We start from the raw sequence: 19,065 nt of genomic DNA, 5'->3' as shown, positions 1-19,065 counted from the left end.
CCCATTGAAAATAATTGGCGTTTTTCTTTTGATAAATCTGATGCTGTTTTCCCCCCAGTTTTACAGACGGGAGACAGTAAAGCCGCCATTTACGCCATTTACCTTTACTTTAGCATTTCTATTTATTGTATTTTTTCGTTTTTTAAATCGGATGCTCTGGCCAAGAGATATAAATGTTTGCAATATTAATTGTCTGGGAGGTTAAAATGGCGCTCTCCCGAGAGTCCAGCGCAGTCCCAATGTTTCCATGGTTACCTCAGGAGCTAGAGATTAAAGAGATCATAAAGACTAAAAAAAATGTTCAGGAGGCAATATACTGTACCGACATGTGGGGGGTGGCAGGGAGGGGGGTGTGGGGGGGAGGGGGGGTGTGGGGGTGGCGGGGGGTGGGGGGGGTGGCAGGGTGGGTGGGTGTGGGGGGGAGGGGGGTGTGGGGGTGGCGGGGGGGTGGGGGGGTGGCAGGGTGGGTGGGTGTGGGGGGTGGCAGGGAGGGGGGGTATGGGGGTGGCGGGGGAGCGGAGGTGGGGAGTGGCAGGGAGGGGGATGTGGGGGTGGCGGGGGAGCGGGGGTGGGAGGTGGCAGGGAGGGTGGGTGTGGGGGTGGCAGGGAGGGAGTGTGGGGTGGCAGGGAGGGGGTGTGGGAGTGGCAGGGAGGGGGGTGTGGGGGTGGCAGGGAGGGGGGTGTGGGGGTGGCGGGAGGGGGGTGTGTGGGGGTGGCAGGGAGGGGGGGGGTGTAGGGGGTGGAAGGGGGGTGTGTGTGTGGGGGGGTGGCGGGGGAGGGGGTGTGTGGGTGTGCCAGGGAGGGTGTGTGTGGGGGGGTGGCGGGGAGGGGGGGGTGGGGGGTGGTGGGAGGGGGGTGTGGGGGGGTGGCGGGGAGGTGGTGTGTGGGGGGTGGCAGGGAGGGGGGGTGTGTAGGGGGTGGCAGGGGGGGGGTGTGTGTGGGGGGTGGCGGGGAGGGTGTGTGTGGGGGTGGCAGGGAGGGTGTGTGTGGGGGTGGCGGAGAGGGGGGGTGTGGGGTGTGGCAGGGGAGGGTGTGTGTGGGTGTGGCAGGGAGGGTGTGTGTGGGTGTGGCAGGGAGGGTGTGTGTGGGGGGTGGCAGGGAGGGGTGTGTGTGTGGGGGGACTGTTTTAATAATTCCCTTAGAGACTCATGTTGTATTGTATTGTATGTCTTTATTTATATAGCGCCATTAATGTACATAGCGCGTCACAGTATCAGATTGAACCCCATCGTTTGGTATTTATATTCCCCGCACACGTGCCCCCTGTGTACCCCTCACTAACAGAGGAGCCACAATAATGAAATAAAAGAAGCTAGTTCATCTGCACCCCATTAAAACCCACCCCGTACCCCAGCTTCTCCCCACTAATAGCCCCCCCGCTTTCTCCAGCTTTGAAACGGCTCAGTACTTAGCGGGGGGCCGCTCTCCCCCCTCGCCCCCCCTCACCCCCGCTCTCCCCCCGATCGCCCCCCTGATACCTGTGTGTTTCTCTCTAGCTGGAAGCCTTAGAAGCCGTGTTTGCTCAGACTCACTATCCCGATGTGTTCACCAGAGAGGAACTTGCCATGAAAATCAACTTGACAGAGGCCAGAGTGCAGGTATGTTACCCTAAACCCAAACGCCAGCTGCAGCGTCTGACACGTGTGTGCGGGTGGATCCGTGGGTGGGTGCGTGGATGCGTGTGGATCCGTGGGTGCGTGTGGATCCGTGGGTGCGTGTGGATCCGTGGGTGGGTGTGGATCCGTGGGTGCGTGTGGATCCGTGGGTGGGTGTGGATCCGTGGGTGCGTGTGGATCCGTGTGTGGGTGTGGATCCGTGGGTGCGTGTGGATCCGTGGGTGGGAGCGTGTGGATCCGTGGGTGGGAGCATGGGTGTGTGTGGATCCGTGTGTGCATGTGAATCCGTGGGTGCGTGTGGATTCGTGGGTGGGTGCGTGGGTGCATGTGGATCCGTGGGTGCATGTGGATCCGTGGGTGGGTGCGTGTGGATCCGTGGGAGGGAGCAAGGGTGCGTGTGGATCTGTGGGTAGGTGCGTGTGGATCCGTGGGTGTGTGTGGATCCGTGGGTGGGTGGGTGTGGATCCGTGGGTGGGTGCGTGGTTGCATGTGGATCCGTGGGTGCGTGTGGATCCGTGGGAGGGAGCAAGGGTGCGTGTGGATCTGTGGGTAGGTGCGTGTGGATCCGTGGGTGTGTGTGGATCCGTGGGTGGTTGCATGTGGATCCGTGGGTGGGTGGGTGTGGATCCGTGGGTGGGTGCGTGGTTGCATGTGGATCCGTGGGTGCGTGGATATATCAAGCACCAAAGAATGATATGGATATTTTCCTCTGGCTGAAAATGGGATTGTGTGTTCTGTCTTTGTTATTTTAGTGTAATAAGCAATTACCGGGACCTCTGATTTCACGGCCGGGATGGGTCACGTTCTGGTAAATTCATTTTAAAAATAACCCACCTCCTGGGTCTCTTTCTATACTACCAATGACTGTATCGGCCTTTCACAGTGATGAGGCCTGTGAGCTTCATATTCCCTAATGGTAACCCAATGCCAGAGTGCCTTATTGCCGTGTAGAGCAGCAGTATCACCTCTTTGGTTGATATTGTGGAACGCTGGACTAAGAGAAACAAAACCCGTTATAATAAGAAACACTCACATCAGATAATACCGCAGAAACTGTTTGTGTGCCGCGGTGTGCCGCTGTGTGCCGCTGTGTGCCGCTGTGTGCCGCTGTGTGCCGCGGTGTGCCGCTGTGTGCCGCTGTGTGCCGCTGTGTGCCGCTGTGTGCCGCTGTGTGCCGCTGTGTGCCTTCATATGATCGTAGCCGGCTCATATCTCTGTGTAATATGATTGTTTATTTGTAAAGTGCCAACACATTCCGCAGCGCGGTACAAAGGGGGGGACAGAGTTCTGTACATTACACTCCGCAGCGTGGTACAAAGGGGGGTACAGAGTTCTGTACATTACACTCCGCAGCCCGGTACAAAGGGGGGACAGAGTTCTGTACATTACACTCCGCAGCGCGGTACAAAGGGGTGTACAGAGTTCTGTACATTACACTCCGCAGCGCGGTACAAAGGGGGGTACAGAGTTCTGTACATTACACTCCGCAGCGCGGTACAAAGGGGGGTACAGAGTTCTGTACATTACACTCCGCAGCGCGGTACAAAGGGGGGACAGAGTTCTGTACATTACACTCCGCAGCGCGGTACAAAGGGGGGTACAGAGTTCTGTACATTACACTCCGCAGCGCGGTACAAAGGGGGGACAGAGTTCTGTACATTACACTCCGCAGCGCGGTACAAAGGGGGTACAGAGTTCTGTACATTACACTCCGCAGCGCGGTACAAAGGGGGTACAGAGTTCTGTACATTACACACTCCGCAGCGCGGTACAAAGGGGGTACAGAGTTCTGTACATTACACTCCGCAGCGCGGTACAAAGGGGGGACAGAGTTCTGTACATTACACTCCGCAGCGCGGTACAAAGGGGGGACAGAGTTCTGTACATCACACTCCGCAGCGCGGTACAAAGGGGGGACAGAGTTCTGTACATTACACTCCGCAGCGCGGTACAAAGGGGGTACAGAGTTCTGTACATTACACTCCGCAGCGCGGTACAAAGGGGGTACAGAGCTCTGTACATTACACACACCGCAGCGCGGTACAAAGGGGGGACAGAGTTCTGTACATTACACTCCGCAGCGCGGTACAAAGGGGGGTACAGAGTTCTGTACATTACACTCCGCAGCGCGGTACAAAGGGGGGACAGAGTTCTGTACATTACACTCCGCAGCGCGGTACAAAGGGGGGTACAGAGTTCTGTACATTACACTCCGCAGCCCGGTACAAAGGGGGGACAGAGTTCTGTACATTACACTCCGCAGCCCGGTACAAAGGGGTGTACAGAGTTCTGTACATTACACTCCGCAGCGCGGTACAAAGGGGTGTACAGAGTTCTGTACATTACACTCCGCAGCGCGGTACAAAGGGGGGACAGAGTTCTGTACATTACACTCCGCAGCGCGGTACAAAGGGGGGTACAGAGTTCTGTACATTACACTCCGCAGCCCGGTACAAAGGGGGGACAGAGTTCTGTACATTACACTCCGCAGCCCGGTACAAAGGGGTGTACAGAGTTCTGTACATTACACTCCGCAGCGCGGTACAAAGGGGGGTACAGAGTTCTGTACATTACACTCCGCAGCCCGGTACAAAGGGGGGACAGAGTTCTGTACATTACACTCCGCAGCCCGGTACAAAGGGGGGACAGAGTTCTGTACATTACACTCCGCAGCGCGGTACAAAGGGGGGTACAGAGTTCTGTACATTACACTCCGCAGCGCGGTACAAAGGGGGGTACAGAGTTCTGTACATTACACTCCGCAGCGCGGTACAAAGGGGGGACAGAGTTCTGTACATTACACTCCGCAGCGCGGTACAAAGGGGGGTACAGAGTTCTGTACATTACACTCCGCAGCGCGGTACAAAGGGGGGACAGAGTTCTGTACATTACACTCCGCAGCGCGGTACAAAGGGGGTACAGAGTTCTGTACATTACACACTCCGCAGCGCGGTACAAAGGGGGGACAGAGTTCTGTACATTACACTCCGCAGCGCGGTACAAAGGGGGGACAGAGTTCTGTACATTACACTCCGCAGCGCGGTACAAAGGGGGGACAGAGTTCTGTACATTACACTCCGCAGCGCGGTACAAAGGGGGGACAGAGTTCTGTACATTACACTCCGCAGCGCGGTACAAAGGGGGTACAGAGTTCTGTACATTACACTCCGCAGCGCGGTACAAAGGGGGTACAGAGCTCTGTACATTACACACACCGCAGCGCGGTACAAAGGGGGGACAGAGTTCTGTACATTACACACACCGCAGCGCGGTACAAAGAGGGTACAGAGTTCTGTACATTACACACTCCGCAGCGCGGTACAAAGGGGGGTACAGAGTTCTGTACATTACACACCGCAGCGCGGTACAAAGGGGGGTACAGAGTTCTGTACATTACATACTCCGCAGCGCGGTACAAAGGGGGTACAGAGTTCTGTACATTACACTCCGCAGCGCGGTACAAAGGGGGGACAGAGTTCTGTACATTACACACCGCAGCGCGGTACAAAGGGGGGACAGAGTTCTGTACATTACACTCCGCAGCGCGGTACAAAGGGGGGACAGAGTTCTGTACATTACACTCCGCAGCGCGGTACAAAGGGGGGACAGAGTTCTGTACATTACACTCCGCAGCGCGGTACAAAGGGGGGTACAGAGTTCTGTACATTACACTCCGCAGCGCGGTACAAAGGGGGGTACAGAGTTCTGTACATTACACTCCGCAGCGCGGTACAAAGGGGGGACAGAGTTCTGTACATTACACTCCGCAGCGCGGTACAAAGGGGGTACAGAGTTCTGTACATTACACTCCGCAGCGCGGTACAAAGGGGGGTACAGAGTTCTGTACATTACATACACAGAGTTGGATACCAATTAGGACAGAAGCTAATGAGGGCTCTGATCCTCAGAGCTAACAGTCTAGAGGGGGGGGGGAGCTCCAGTCCTCAAGGGCCACCAACAGGTCAGGTTTTAAGGATATCCCTGCTTCAGCATAGGCAGCTCAATCAGTCCCTGCTTCAGCACAGGTGGCTCAATCAGTTGCTCAGATTGAGCCACCTGTGCTGAAGCAGGGATATCCTGAAAACCTGACCTGTTGGTGGCCCTTGAGGACTGGAGTTGCCAGCCCTGCTCTTGCTGCCTGCGTATAGTAACATTTAATGTGTGCATGTTTCCTATTAGAATCCAGTAATTGTGTGAGGATTACCTGACGCCGTAGTACTGATAATAATACTGCTAATAATACTGCGAGTACCCCAGATCCCGGCTCCTGGGCGTCCTCCATGTGACACAGGGAGCGGTGCGGACATTTCTTCCGGCACATTCTTGACATGAGTTCAGAGAGCGCATTTGGCCAGCGAGAATAAATGAAAGCTATCTGTCACTTTCACGGTGCACTTTAATAACATCAACATAATGTGGAATATTAGATTAGCTTGATTAATCGGTCATTCATAATTAACTAGTGATAATGTTCTACACTAATTTGTCCGCGTCTCTAAGGTACTGAATTGCATCAGAGAATATCCATTTCCTCACACTGGAAAATAGTCTGGAGCAGCTAAAGCTCAGCATTACCCCAACTCCCTGTATACTAGTCCTGTCAGTGCCGCCTGTATACTAGTCCTGTCAGTGCCGCCTGTATACTAGTCCTGTCAGTGCCGCCTGTATACTAGTCCTGTCAGTGCCGCCTGTATACTAGTCCTGTCAGTGCCGCCTGTATACTAGTCCTGTCAGTGCAGCCTGTATACTAGTCCTGTATATGCAGCCTGTATACTAGTCCTGTCAGTGCTGCCTGTATACTAGTCCTGTCTGTGCCGCCTGTATACTAGTCCTGTCAGTGCCGCCTGTATACTAGTCCTGTCAGTGCCGCCTGTATACTAGTCCTGTATATGCAGCCTGTATACTAGTCCTGTCAGTGCCGCCTGTATACTATTCCTGTCAGTGCCGCCTGTATACTAGTCCTGTCAGTGCCGCCTGTATACAAGTCCTGTCAGTGCCGCCTGTATACTAGTCCTGTCAGTGCCGCCTGTATACTAGTCCTGTCAGTGCCGCCTGTATACTAGTCCTGTATATGCAGCCTGTATACTAGTCCTGTCAGTGCTGCCTGTATACTAGTCCTGTCAATGCCGCCTGTATACTAGTCCTGTCAGTGCCGCCTGTATACTAGTCCTGTCAGTGCCGCCTGTATACTAGTCCTGTCAGTGCAGCCTGTATACTAGTCCTGTCAGTGCCGCCTGTATACTAGTCCTGTATATGCAGCCTGTATACTAGTCCTGTCAGTGCCGCCTGTATACTAGTCCTGTCAGTGCCGCCTGTATACTAGTCCTGTCAGTGCCACCTGTATACTAGTCCTGTCAGTGCCGCCTGTATACTAGTCCTGTCAGTGCTGCCTGTATACTAGTCCTGTCAGTGCCGCCTGTATACTAGTCCTGTCAGTGCCGCCTGAATACTAGTCCTGTCAGTACCGCCTGTATACTAGTCCTGTCAGTGCCGCCTGTATACTAGTCCTGTCAGTGCCGCCTGTATACTAGTCCTGTCAGTGCCGCCTGTATACTAGTCCTGTCAGTGCCGCCTGTATACTATTCCTGTCAGTGCCGCCTGTATACTAGTCCTGTCAGTGCCGCCTGTATACTAGTCCTGTCAGTGCCACCTGTATACAAGTCCTGTCAGTGCCGCCTGTATACTAGTCCTGTCAGTGCCGCCTGTATACTAGTCCTGTCAGTGCCGCCTGTATACTAGTCCTGTATATGCAGCCTGTATACTAGTCCTGTCAGTGCTGCCTGTATACTAGTCCTGTCAATGCCGCCTGTATACTAGTCCTGTCAGTGCCGCCTGTATACTAGTCCTGTCAGTGCCGCCTGTATACTAGTCCTGTCAGTGCTGCCTGTATACTAGTCCTGTCAGTGCCGCCTGTATACTAGTCCTGTATATGCAGCCTGTATACTTGTCCTGTCAGTGCCGCCTGTATACTAGTCCTGTCAGTGCTGCCTGTATACTAGTCCTGTCAGTGCTGCCTGTATACTAGTCCTGTCAGTGCCGCCTGTATACTAGTCCTGTCAGTGCCGCCTGTATACTAGTCCTGTCAGTGCCGCCTGTATACTAGTCCTGTCAGTGCCGCCTGTATACTAGTCCTGTCAGTGCCGCCTGTATACTAGTCCAGTCAGTGCCGCCTGTATACTAGTCCTGTCAGTGCCGCCTGTATACTAGTCCTGTCAGTGCCGCCTGTAGACTAGTCCTGTCAGTGCCGCCTGTAGACTAGTCCTGTCAGTGCCGCCTGTATACTAGTCCTGTCAGTGCCGCCTGTATACTAGTCCTGTCAGTGCAGCCTGTATACTAGTCCTGTATATGCAGCCTGTATACTAGTCCTGTCAGTGCTGCCTGTATACTAATCCTGTCAGTGCAGCCTGTATACTAGTCCTGTCAGTGCCGCCTGTATACTAGTCCTGTCAGTGCCGCATGTATACTAGTCCTGTCAGTGCCGCCTGTATACTAGTCCTGTATATGCAGCCTGTATACTAGTCCTGTCAGTGCCGCCTGTATACTAGTCCTGTATATGCAGCCTGTATACTAGTCCTGTCAGTGCCGCCTGTATACTAGTCCTGTCAGTGCCGCCTGTATACTAGTCCTGTCAGTGCCGCCTGTATACTAGTCCTGTCAGTGCCGCCTGTATACTAGTCCTGTCAGTGCCGCCTGTATACTAGTCCAGTCAGTGCCGCCTGTATACTAGTCCTGTCAGTGCCGCCTGTATACTAGTCCTGTCAGTGCCGCCTGTAGACTAGTCCTGTCAGTGCCGCCTGTAGACTAGTCCTGTCAGTGCCGCCTGTATACTAGTCCTGTCAGTGCCGCCTGTATACTAGTCCTGTCAGTGCAGCCTGTATACTAGTCCTGTATATGCAGCCTGTATACTAGTCCTGTCAGTGCTGCCTGTATACTAGTCCTGTCAGTGCAGCCTGTATACTAGTCCTGTCAGTGCCGCCTGTATACTAGTCCTGTCAGTGCCGCCTGTATACTAGTCCTGTCAGTGCCGCCTGTATACTAGTCCTGTATATGCAGCCTGTATACTAGTCCTGTCAGTGCCGCCTGTATACTAGTCCTGTATATGCAGCCTGTATACTAGTCCTGTCAGTGCCGCCTGTATACTAGTCCTGTCAGTGCCGCCTGTATACTAGTCCTGTCAGTGCCGCCTGTATACTAGTCCTGTCAGTGCTGCCTGTATACTAGTCCTGTCAGTGCCGCCTGTATACTAGTCCTGTATATGCAGCCTGTATACTATTCCTGTCAGTGCCGCCTGTATACTAGTCCTGTCAGTGCTGCCTGTATACTAGTCCTGTCAGTGCCGCCTGTATACTAGTCCTGTCAGTGCCGCCTGTATACTAGTCCTATCTGTGCAGCCTGTATACTAGTCCTGTCAGTGCCGCCTGTATACTAGTCCTATCAGTGCTGCCTGTATACTAGTCCTGTCAGTGCTGCCTGTATACTAGTCCTATCAGTGCCGCCTGTATACTAGTCCTGTCAGTGCTGCCTGTATACTAGTCCTGTCAGTGCTGCCTGTATACTAGTCCTGTCAGTGCCGCCTGTATACTAGTCCTGTATATGCAGCCTGTATACTAGTCCTGTCAGTGCTGCCTGTATACTAGTCCTATCAGTGCCGCCTGTATACTAGTCCTGTCAGTGCTGCCTGTATACTAGTCCTGTCAGTGCTGCCTGTATACTAGTCCTGTATATGCAGCCTGTATACTAGTCCTGTCAGTGCCGCCTGTATACTAGTCCTGTATATGCAGCCTGTATACTAGTCCTGTCAGTGCCGCCTGTATACTAGTCCTGTCAGTGCCGCCTGTATACTAGTCCTGTATATGCAGCCTGTATACTAGTCCTGTCAGTGCCGCCTGTATACTATTCCTGTCAGTGCCGCCTGTATACTAGTCCTGTCAGTGCCGCCTGTATACTAGTCCTGTCAGTGCCGCCTGTATACTAGTCCTGTCAGTGCAGCCTGTATACTAGTCCTGTATATGCAGCCTGTATACTAGTCCTGTCAGTGCTGCCTGTATACTAGTCCTGTCAGTGCAGCCTGTATACTAGTCCTGTCAGTGCCGCCTGTATACTAGTCCTGTCAGTGCCGCCTGTATACTAGTCCTGTCAGTGCCGCCTGTATACTAGTCCTGTATATGCAGCCTGTATACTAGTCCTGTCAGTGCCGCCTGTATACTAGTCCTGTATATGCAGCCTGTATACTAGTCCTGTCAGTGCCGCCTGTATACTAGTCCTGTCAGTGCCGCCTGTATACTAGTCCTGTCAGTGCCGCCTGTATACTAGTCCTGTCAGTGCCGCCTGTATACTAGTCCAGTCAGTGCCGCCTGTATACTAGTCCTGTCAGTGCCGCCTGTATACTAGTCCTGTCAGTGCCGCCTGTAGACTAGTCCTGTCAGTGCCGCCTGTAGACTAGTCCTGTCAGTGCCGCCTGTATACTAGTCCTGTCAGTGCCGCCTGTATACTAGTCCTGTCAGTGCAGCCTGTATACTAGTCCTGTATATGCAGCCTGTATACTAGTCCTGTCAGTGCTGCCTGTATACTAGTCCTGTCAGTGCAGCCTGTATACTAGTCCTGTCAGTGCCGCCTGTATACTAGTCCTGTCAGTGCCGCCTGTATACTAGTCCTGTCAGTGCCGCCTGTATACTAGTCCTGTATATGCAGCCTGTATACTAGTCCTGTCAGTGCCGCCTGTATACTAGTCCTGTATATGCAGCCTGTATACTAGTCCTGTCAGTGCCGCCTGTATACTAGTCCTGTCAGTGCCGCCTGTATACTAGTCCTGTCAGTGCCGCCTGTATACTAGTCCTGTCAGTGCTGCCTGTATACTAGTCCTGTCAGTGCCGCCTGTATACTAGTCCTGTATATGCAGCCTGTATACTATTCCTGTCAGTGCCGCCTGTATACTAGTCCTGTCAGTGCTGCCTGTATACTAGTCCTGTCAGTGCCGCCTGTATACTAGTCCTGTCAGTGCCGCCTGTATACTAGTCCTATCTGTGCAGCCTGTATACTAGTCCTGTCAGTGCCGCCTGTATACTAGTCCTATCAGTGCTGCCTGTATACTAGTCCTGTCAGTGCTGCCTGTATACTAGTCCTATCAGTGCCGCCTGTATACTAGTCCTGTCAGTGCTGCCTGTATACTAGTCCTGTCAGTGCTGCCTGTATACTAGTCCTGTCAGTGCCGCCTGTATACTAGTCCTGTATATGCAGCCTGTATACTAGTCCTGTCAGTGCTGCCTGTATACTAGTCCTATCAGTGCCGCCTGTATACTAGTCCTGTCAGTGCTGCCTGTATACTAGTCCTGTCAGTGCTGCCTGTATACTAGTCCTGTATATGCAGCCTGTATACTAGTCCTGTCAGTGCCGCCTGTATACTAGTCCTGTATATGCAGCCTGTATACTAGTCCTGTCAGTGCCGCCTGTATACTAGTCCTGTCAGTGCCGCCTGTATACTAGTCCTGTATATGCAGCCTGTATACTAGTCCTGTCAGTGCCGCCTGTATACTATTCCTGTCAGTGCCGCCTGTATACTAGTCCTGTCAGTGCTGCCTGTATACTAGTCCTGTCAGTGCCGCCTGTATACTAGTCCTGTCAGTGCCGCCTGTATACTAGTCCTGTCAGTGCCGCCTGTATACTAGTCCTGTCAGTGCTGCCTGTATACTAGTCCTGTCAGTGCTGCCTGTATACTAGTCCTGTCAGTGCTGCCTGTATACTAGTCCTGTCAGTGCCGCCTGTATACTTGTCCTATCAGTGCCGCCTGTATACTAGTCCTGTCAGTGCTGCCTGTATACTAGTCCTGTCAGTGCCACCTGTATACTAGTCCTGTCAGTGCCGCCTGTATACTAGTCCTGTCAGTGCCGCCTGTATACTAGTCCTGTCAGTGCCGCCTGTATACTAGTCCTATCAGTGCTGCCTGTATACTAGTCCTGTCAGTGCTGCCTGTATACTAGTCCTGTATATGCAGCCTGTATACTAGTCCTGTATATGCCGCCTGTATACTAGTCCTGTCAGTGCCGCCTGTATACTAGTCCTGTCAGTGCCGCCTGTATACTAGTCCTGTATATGCAGCCTGTATACTAGTCCTGTCAGTGCTGCCTGTATACTAGTCCTGTCAATGCCGCCTGTATACTAGTCCTGTCAGTGCCGCCTGTATACTAGTCCTGTCAGTGCCGCCTGTATACTAGTCCTGACAGTGCAGCCTGTATACTAGTCCTGTCAGTGCCGCCTGTATACTAGTCCTGTCAGTGCAGCCTGTATACTAGTCCTGTCAGTGCCGCCTGTATACTAGTCCTGTATATGCAGCCTGTATACTAGTCCTGTCAGTGCCGCCTGTATACTAGTCCTGTCAGTGCCGCCTGTATACTAGTCCTGTCAGTGCTGCCTGTATACTAGTCCTGTCAGTGCCACCTGTATACTAGTCCTGTCAGTGCTGCCTGTATACGTCCTGTCAGTGCTGCCTGTATACTAGTCCTATCAGTATTGCCTGTATACTAGTCCTGTCAGTGCTGCCTGTATACTAGTCCTGTATATGCAGCCTGTATACTAGTCCTGTATATGCAGCCTGTATACTAGTCCTGTCAGTGCCGCCTGTATACTAGTCCTGTCAGTGCCGCCTGTATACTAGTCCTGTATATGCAGCCTGTATACTAGTCCTGTCAGTGCTGCCTGTATACTAGTCCTGTCAGTGCCGCCTGCATACTAGTCCTGTCAGTGCTGCCTGTATACTAGTCCTGTCAGTGCAGCCTGTATACTAGTCCTGTATATGCAGCCTGTATACTAGTCCTGTCAGTGCCGCCTGTATACTAGTCCTGTCAGTGCCGCCTGTATACTAGTCCTGTCAGTGCCGCCTGTATACTAGTCCTGTCAGTGCCGCCTGTATACTAGTCCTGTCAGTGCTGCCTGTATACTAGTCCTGTCAGTGCTGCCTGTATACTAGTCCTGTCAGTGCTGCCTGTATACTAGTCCTGTATATGCAGCCTGTATACTAGTCCTGTCAGTGCCGCCTGTATACTAGTCCTGTATATGCAGCCTGTATACTAGTCCTGTATATGCAGCCTGTATACTAGTCCTGTCAGTGCCGCCTGTATACTAGTCCTGTCAGTGCCGCCTGTATACTAGTCCTGTATATGCAGCCTGTATACTAGTCCTGTCAGTGCTGCCTGTATACTAGTCCTGTCAGTGCCGCCTGTATACTAGTCCTGTCAGTGCCGCCTGTATACTAGTCCTGTCAGTGCCGCCTGTATACTAGTCCTGTCAGTGCTGCCTGTATACTAGTCCTATCAGTGCAGCCTGTATATTAGTCCTGTATATGCAGCCTGTATACTAGTCCTGTATATGCAGCCTGTATACTAGTCCTGTCAGTGCTGCCTGTATACTAGTCCTGTCAGTGCCGCCTGTATACTAGTCCTGTCAGTGCAGCCTGTATACTAGTCCTGTCAGTGCCACCTGTATACTAGTCCTGTCAGTGCTGCCTGTATACGTCCTGTCAGTGCTGCCTGTATACTAGTCCTATCAGTATTGCCTGTATACTAGTCCTGTCAGTGCTGCCTGTATACTAGTCCTGTATATGCAGCCTGTATACTAGTCCTGTATATGCAGCCTGTATACTAGTCCTGTCAGTGCCGCCTGTATACTAGTCCTGTCAGTGCCGCCTGTATACTAGTCCTGTATATGCAGCCTGTATACTAGTCCTGTCAGTGCTGCCTGTATACTAGTCCTGTCAGTGCCGCCTGTATACTAGTCCTGTCAGTGCTGCCTGTATACTAGTCCTGTCAGTGCAGCCTGTATACTAGTCCTGTATATGCAGCCTGTATACTAGTCCTGTCAGTGCCGCCTGTATACTAGTCCTGTCAGTGCCGCCTGTATACTAGTCCTGTCAGTGCCGCCTGTATACTAGTCCTGTCAGTGCCGCCTGTATACTAGTCCTGTCAGTGCTGCCTGTATACTAGTCCTGTCAGTGCTGCCTGTATACTAGTCCTGTCAGTGCTGCCTGTATACTAGTCCTGTATATGCAGCCTGTATACTAGTCCTGTCAGTGCCGCCTGTATACTAGTCCTGTATATGCAGCCTGTATACTAGTCCTGTATATGCAGCCTGTATACTAGTCCTGTCAGTGCCGCCTGTATACTAGTCCTGTCAGTGCCGCCTGTATACTAGTCCTGTATATGCAGCCTGTATACTAGTCCTGTCAGTGCTGCCTGTATACTAGTCCTGTCAGTGCCGCCTGTATACTAGTCCTGTCAGTGCCGCCTGTATACTAGTCCTGTCAGTGCCGCCTGTATACTAGTCCTGTCAGTGCTGCCTGTATACTAGTCCTATCAGTGCAGCCTGTATATTAGTCCTGTATATGCAGCCTGTATACTAGTCCTGTATATGCAGCCTGTATACTAGTCCTGTCAGTGCTGCCTGTATACTAGTCCTGTCAGTGCTGCCTGTATACTAGTCCTGTCAGTGCAGCCTGTATACTAGTCCTGTCAGTGCTGCCTGTATACTAGTCCTGTCAGTGCTGCCTGTATACTAGTCCTGTCAGTGCTGCCTGTATACTAGTCCTGTCAGTGCTGCCTGTATACTAGTCCTGTCAGTGCCACCTGTATACTAGTCCTGTCAGTGCTGCCTGTATACTAGTTATTCTGGAAGCCAGAGGGTCACGTGTAGGATGACTTAGCTCAGATAGTGTCAACTCGCCCTCTTTTCCAAGCACGACAAGGTCTGTTTCTTTTCTTACTTTATTTTGGGGAAAGCAGGGAAAACAGTCTCTTGTGTAGAGGTGTAGGTCTAAATATCTCTGTGTGTGCTTAGTAGTAAAGGGAGGTGAAAAGATAATCCTGCAGCACCATTACAGGGGTTACAGCGAGGTACTCACTCGTCCAGCGGTGTGGTGGAAAGGAAATGGCAATGTATGCTGGGTAGTAAGATAGTCTGGGGACAGACCATCTGTGGGCAGAGCAGAGGGGGAGAAAGCAGACTAGCCCATTTGAGAGAAAGGCTGGGGCTGCTATGGCAACTCACAGGAGTGTCTGGGGGAGCTACAACATGTAGCAATAATGTTGCATCTCTAATACAGCAAGCTGCTGGGAGACGGGAAATGGCACTGTATTTATCACACAAGCACTGTGTTTGTGTGCAGAACCAAACACATACAGCTGGCACTAATAAACTGGCAAGCAGGGCTGCTAGGAAAGGGGGGGGTGAAACAGAAGTGCAGACAGGGGTATTCCTGTTCCATGACACTCCCCGTCTGGTATCTGTAGATACCACTATATGACAGGCTATGTGGAACATATGTGCAATGCAAACATAACATAACAATGCAAAGGTCCATATTCCCATAGCAAGGTGATACCGGCCGGTACCACTGGCGTCAAAGTCCTTTGGCCAACCTTCCAGTAAGGGAAGCCAGGTGGATGCACAGCTCTTGGTTAGCTTGATGCACCACAATGTCTTTTGTAAGAGTCTCTGGCACTGTTTCCTTTTAGCCTTGTGAGAAAACAGTCCTTTTGTCTCTGTAGTTTTATCCACAGAGCACATCCCCTTGTAAGTGTGCCAGTCGTGGTAGCTTGTCGCCCTATCACCTGGCGTTCGGCAGGAGATGGCTTTTGGTTCCTTGCGGAAGCGGAACAACACTTCTGGAAGACTGGCTGTCGAATCTAGTCCAGTAAAGAGGGCGTCTCTCAGAGAGACTCCCTGAAGCTGAGTGCTGGGGTTGAACATTACCCGGATTTGATCGGGTTCCTGAGGGTGGTAGGCCCCAGGTGATTGGAGGTACCGACATTCTTCACCTTCCTCCATTAGAGGTGCTCGCTTTGCGTGGCCGGTAAAGAATATCTTCTGGATGAAGGCCACAAAGTTGTTTTTGGTCTCTGGTTCCCTTTTTAGGTCGCAGAGGTGCGAAGTGAATCTAGAGATGGCATGTTCTCCATTGTTTGGGAAGCGTCCTTTTGGTGAATGGAATGGTAGCGGAGTCACCCAACTGCTTAGTCCGTCTTTAGAGAGCTCCTTGACTGTTAACTTCGGGAATCCTCTATCTTTCCTTGATGGTGTTTGCTTGTTATCGTTCCTTGTTGTCTGGAACGCTGTGCACCGTAGTTCATCGGTACATTTCTCTTGCACGAGAACATCTCCACGTAGTTTGGTGAAACGCTTTTGTGTTTCTTTGTTAACTGCCATCGGGAGGTTATTTTCTTCCTGGACGTAACGAAGAACAGTCTCTTTTGCCCTAGTAAATCCCCTTATGAAATGTCTCTGTGGCTGTCTCTTTTTAGACGTAGGAGAGGACAATCTTTTTGACACTGTGGATTCACCTGTGGGGCGCAATCTTTTGCGGCTATGCCAGCCGTGGCAGCTGGTTGCTTTGTCGCTTGATACTCTATGGAGAGGAACAACTGTACATCTTAGTTGTGCCATTGCTCGCGAGAGGACTGGTTGATCGTTTATTGTTTTTTGGACGATCCCTTTGTCGGTCACCTTTGGGAGGTTACTCTCTTCCTTCGGTGGAATTGACTCATCATCCTTAGCTGTCTGGACTGCTGAGCATCCTAAGCCATTGTCGCATCCCATCGACGTGAGGATGTCTTTGTTGGTCTCAGGGGTATGACCTTGTCTTTTCTCTTCACTTGGCCCTTCGGTCACTTGGAGATGGCCAAGACATGGTTCAGAGAGAGATGTGTGTCCACATTCTGTCACCACTGTTCTGCGGGCATCAACGTAGTCTTGCCCGTGCTCTTTGTTGGTGCACGTGTTGCCCACTATCACCCATGCTAGGTCAAGTCTTTGGGCGTATGGCGCGTTGTGGGGTCCGTTATGCTGTTTACGGACTTTATGTACCCTCATGATGTCCCTACCGAGCAGCAGCAGGATCTTGGCGCCTTGTTCTACCGGCCGGATGTGGTTGGCTATTCCTTTGAGGTGGGGGTAATGGAGTGCCATGTCTGGTGTGGGAATCTCGTCCCTGTTTGTGGCCATGTGGTTGCACTCGATGAGTGTGGGAAGGGGCATGTTCACTTTGCCGTCTATTGAGCATATGGTGTAGCCATTCACTCTTCTCCCTGTGGTCTCCATTCGCCCCGTGCACGTTCTGAGAGTTGCTTTGCGTGGCCGGTAAAGAATATCTTCTGGATGAAGGCCACAAAGTTGTTTTTGGTCTCTGGTTCCCTTTTTAGGTCGCGGAGGTGCGAAGTGAACCTAGAGATGGCATGTTCTCCATTGTTTGGGAAGCGTCCTTTTGGTGAATGGAATGGTAGCGGAGTCACCAAACTGCTTAGTCCGTCTTTAGAGAGCTCCTTGACTGTTAACTTCGGGAATCCTCTATTTTCCCTTGATGGTGTTTGCTTGTTATCGTTCCTTGTTGTCTGGAACGCTGTGCATCGTAGTTCATCGGTACATTTCTCTTGCACATTTCTCATTTCTCAGGGGTATTCCTGTTCCATGACACTAGTCCTGTCAGTGCTGCCTGTATACTAGTCCGGTCAGTGCTGCCTGTATACTAGTCCTGTATATGCAGCCTGTATACATGTATTTGTGATCTTAACTCTGTGCCCAGGACATGCGTGAGAACGGGAGGTAACTCTCACTGTATTACTGCCTGTAACACGTTATAACTCTGTGCCCAGGACATGCGTGAGAGCGAGAGGTAACTCTCACTGTATTACTGCCTGTAACACACGTTATAACTCTGTGCCCAGGACATGCGTGAGAACGAGAGGTAACTCTCACTGTATTACTGCCTGTAACACATGTTATAACTCTGTGCCCAGGACATGCGTGAGAGCGAGAGGTAACTCTCACTGTATTACTGCCTGTAACACATGTTATAACTCTGTGCCCAGGACATGTGTGAGAACGAGAGGTAACTCTCACTGTATTACTGCCTGTAACACATGTTATAACTCTGTGCCCAGGACATGCGTGAGAACGAGAGGTAACTCTCACTGTATTACTGCCTGTAACACATGTTATAACTCTGTGCCCAGGACATGCGTGAGAGCGAGAGGTAACTCTCACTGTATTACTGCCTGTAACACGTTATAACTCTGTGCCCAGGACATGCGTGAGAACGAGCGGTAACTCACACTGTATTACTGCCTGTAACACATGTTATAACTCTGTGCCCAGGACATGCGTGAGAGCGAGAGGTAACTCTCACTGTATTACTGCCTGTAACACTTTATAACTCTGTGCCCAGGACATGTGTGAGAACGAGAGGTAACTCTCACTGTATTACTGCCTGTAACACATGTTATAACTCTGTGCCCAGGACATGCGTGGGAACGAGAGGTAACTCTCACTGTATTACTGCCTGTGACATGTTATAACTCTGTGCCCAGGACATGCGTGAGAACGAGAGTTAACTCTCACTGTATTACTTTCTGTAACACGTTATAACTCTGTGCCCAGGACATGCGTGAGAGCGAGAGGTAACTCTCACTGTATTACTGCCTGTAACACGTTATAACTCTGTGCCAGGACAAACGTGAGAACGAGCGGTAACTCTCACTGTATTACTGCCTGTAACACGTTATAACTCTGTGCCCAGGACATGTGTGAGAACGAGCGGTAACTCTCACTGTATTACTGCCTGTAACACATGTTATAATTCTGTGCCCAGGACATGCGTGAGAACGAGAGGTAACTCTCACTGTATTACTGCCTGTAACACATGTTATAACTCCGTGCCCAGGACATGCGTGAGAACGGGAGGTAACTCTCACTGTATTACTGCCTGTAACACATGTTATAACTCTGTGCCCAGGACATGCGTGAGAACGAGAGGTAACTCTCACTGTATTACTGCCTGTAACACATGTTATAACTCTGTGCCCAGGACATGCGTGAGAACGGGAGGTAACTCTCACTGTATTACTGCCTGTAACACATGTTATAACTCTGTGCCCAGGACATGCGTGGGAACGAGAGGTAACTCTCACTGTATTACTGCCTGTGACATGTTATAACTCTGTGCCCAGGACATGCGTGAGAACGAGAGTTAACTCTCACTGTATTACTTTCTGTAACACGTTATAACTCTGTGCCCAGGACATGCGTGAGAGCGAGAGGTAACTCTCACTGTATTACTGCCTGTAACACGTTATAACTCTGTGCCCAGGACATGCGTGAGAGCGAGAGGTAACTCTCACTGTTTTACTGCCTGTAACACATGTTATAAATACACGTATGTGCTGTGTAAGTGGTGTGTAAGTGGTGTGTATGTGGTGTGTAAGTGGTGTGTATGTGCTGTGTAAGTGCTGTGTAAGTGCTGTGTATGTGCTGTGTATGTGCTGTGTAAGTGGTGTGTTTGCCCCCTGAGTAAATGTCTTGAGAAGGTTCAGTCAGTAAATCGGTTTATGAAATAAGAACCCTGAACAGGCGTCATTATAAGGGGTCTATTTATCAGCCGCCCAGTGCAAGAAAACGGCACCAGATTTGC

General features: G+C 51.5%; 1 protein-coding gene across 1 annotated transcript in view; it reads left to right on the top strand.

Annotated features, from left to right (window-relative positions):
* Positions 1–19,065, top strand: part of DRGX (dorsal root ganglia homeobox) — a 57,328-nt gene that overhangs the window by 17,469 nt on the left and 20,794 nt on the right. Inside the window, exon 3 of the mRNA XM_075610151.1 lies at positions 1,497–1,598. Within this exon, the coding sequence (XP_075466266.1) occupies positions 1,497–1,598 (102 nt within the window). The remainder of the gene's footprint in view (positions 1–1,496; positions 1,599–19,065) is intronic.

The sequence above is a fragment of the Ascaphus truei genome, chromosome 8 (genome assembly GCF_040206685.1).
Source record: "Ascaphus truei isolate aAscTru1 chromosome 8, aAscTru1.hap1, whole genome shotgun sequence".
NCBI classification, from domain to species: domain Eukaryota; kingdom Metazoa; phylum Chordata; class Amphibia; order Anura; family Ascaphidae; genus Ascaphus; species Ascaphus truei.
Note: the sequence above shows the minus strand (reverse complement) of the source record. Positions and strands in the feature narration are given on the sequence as shown.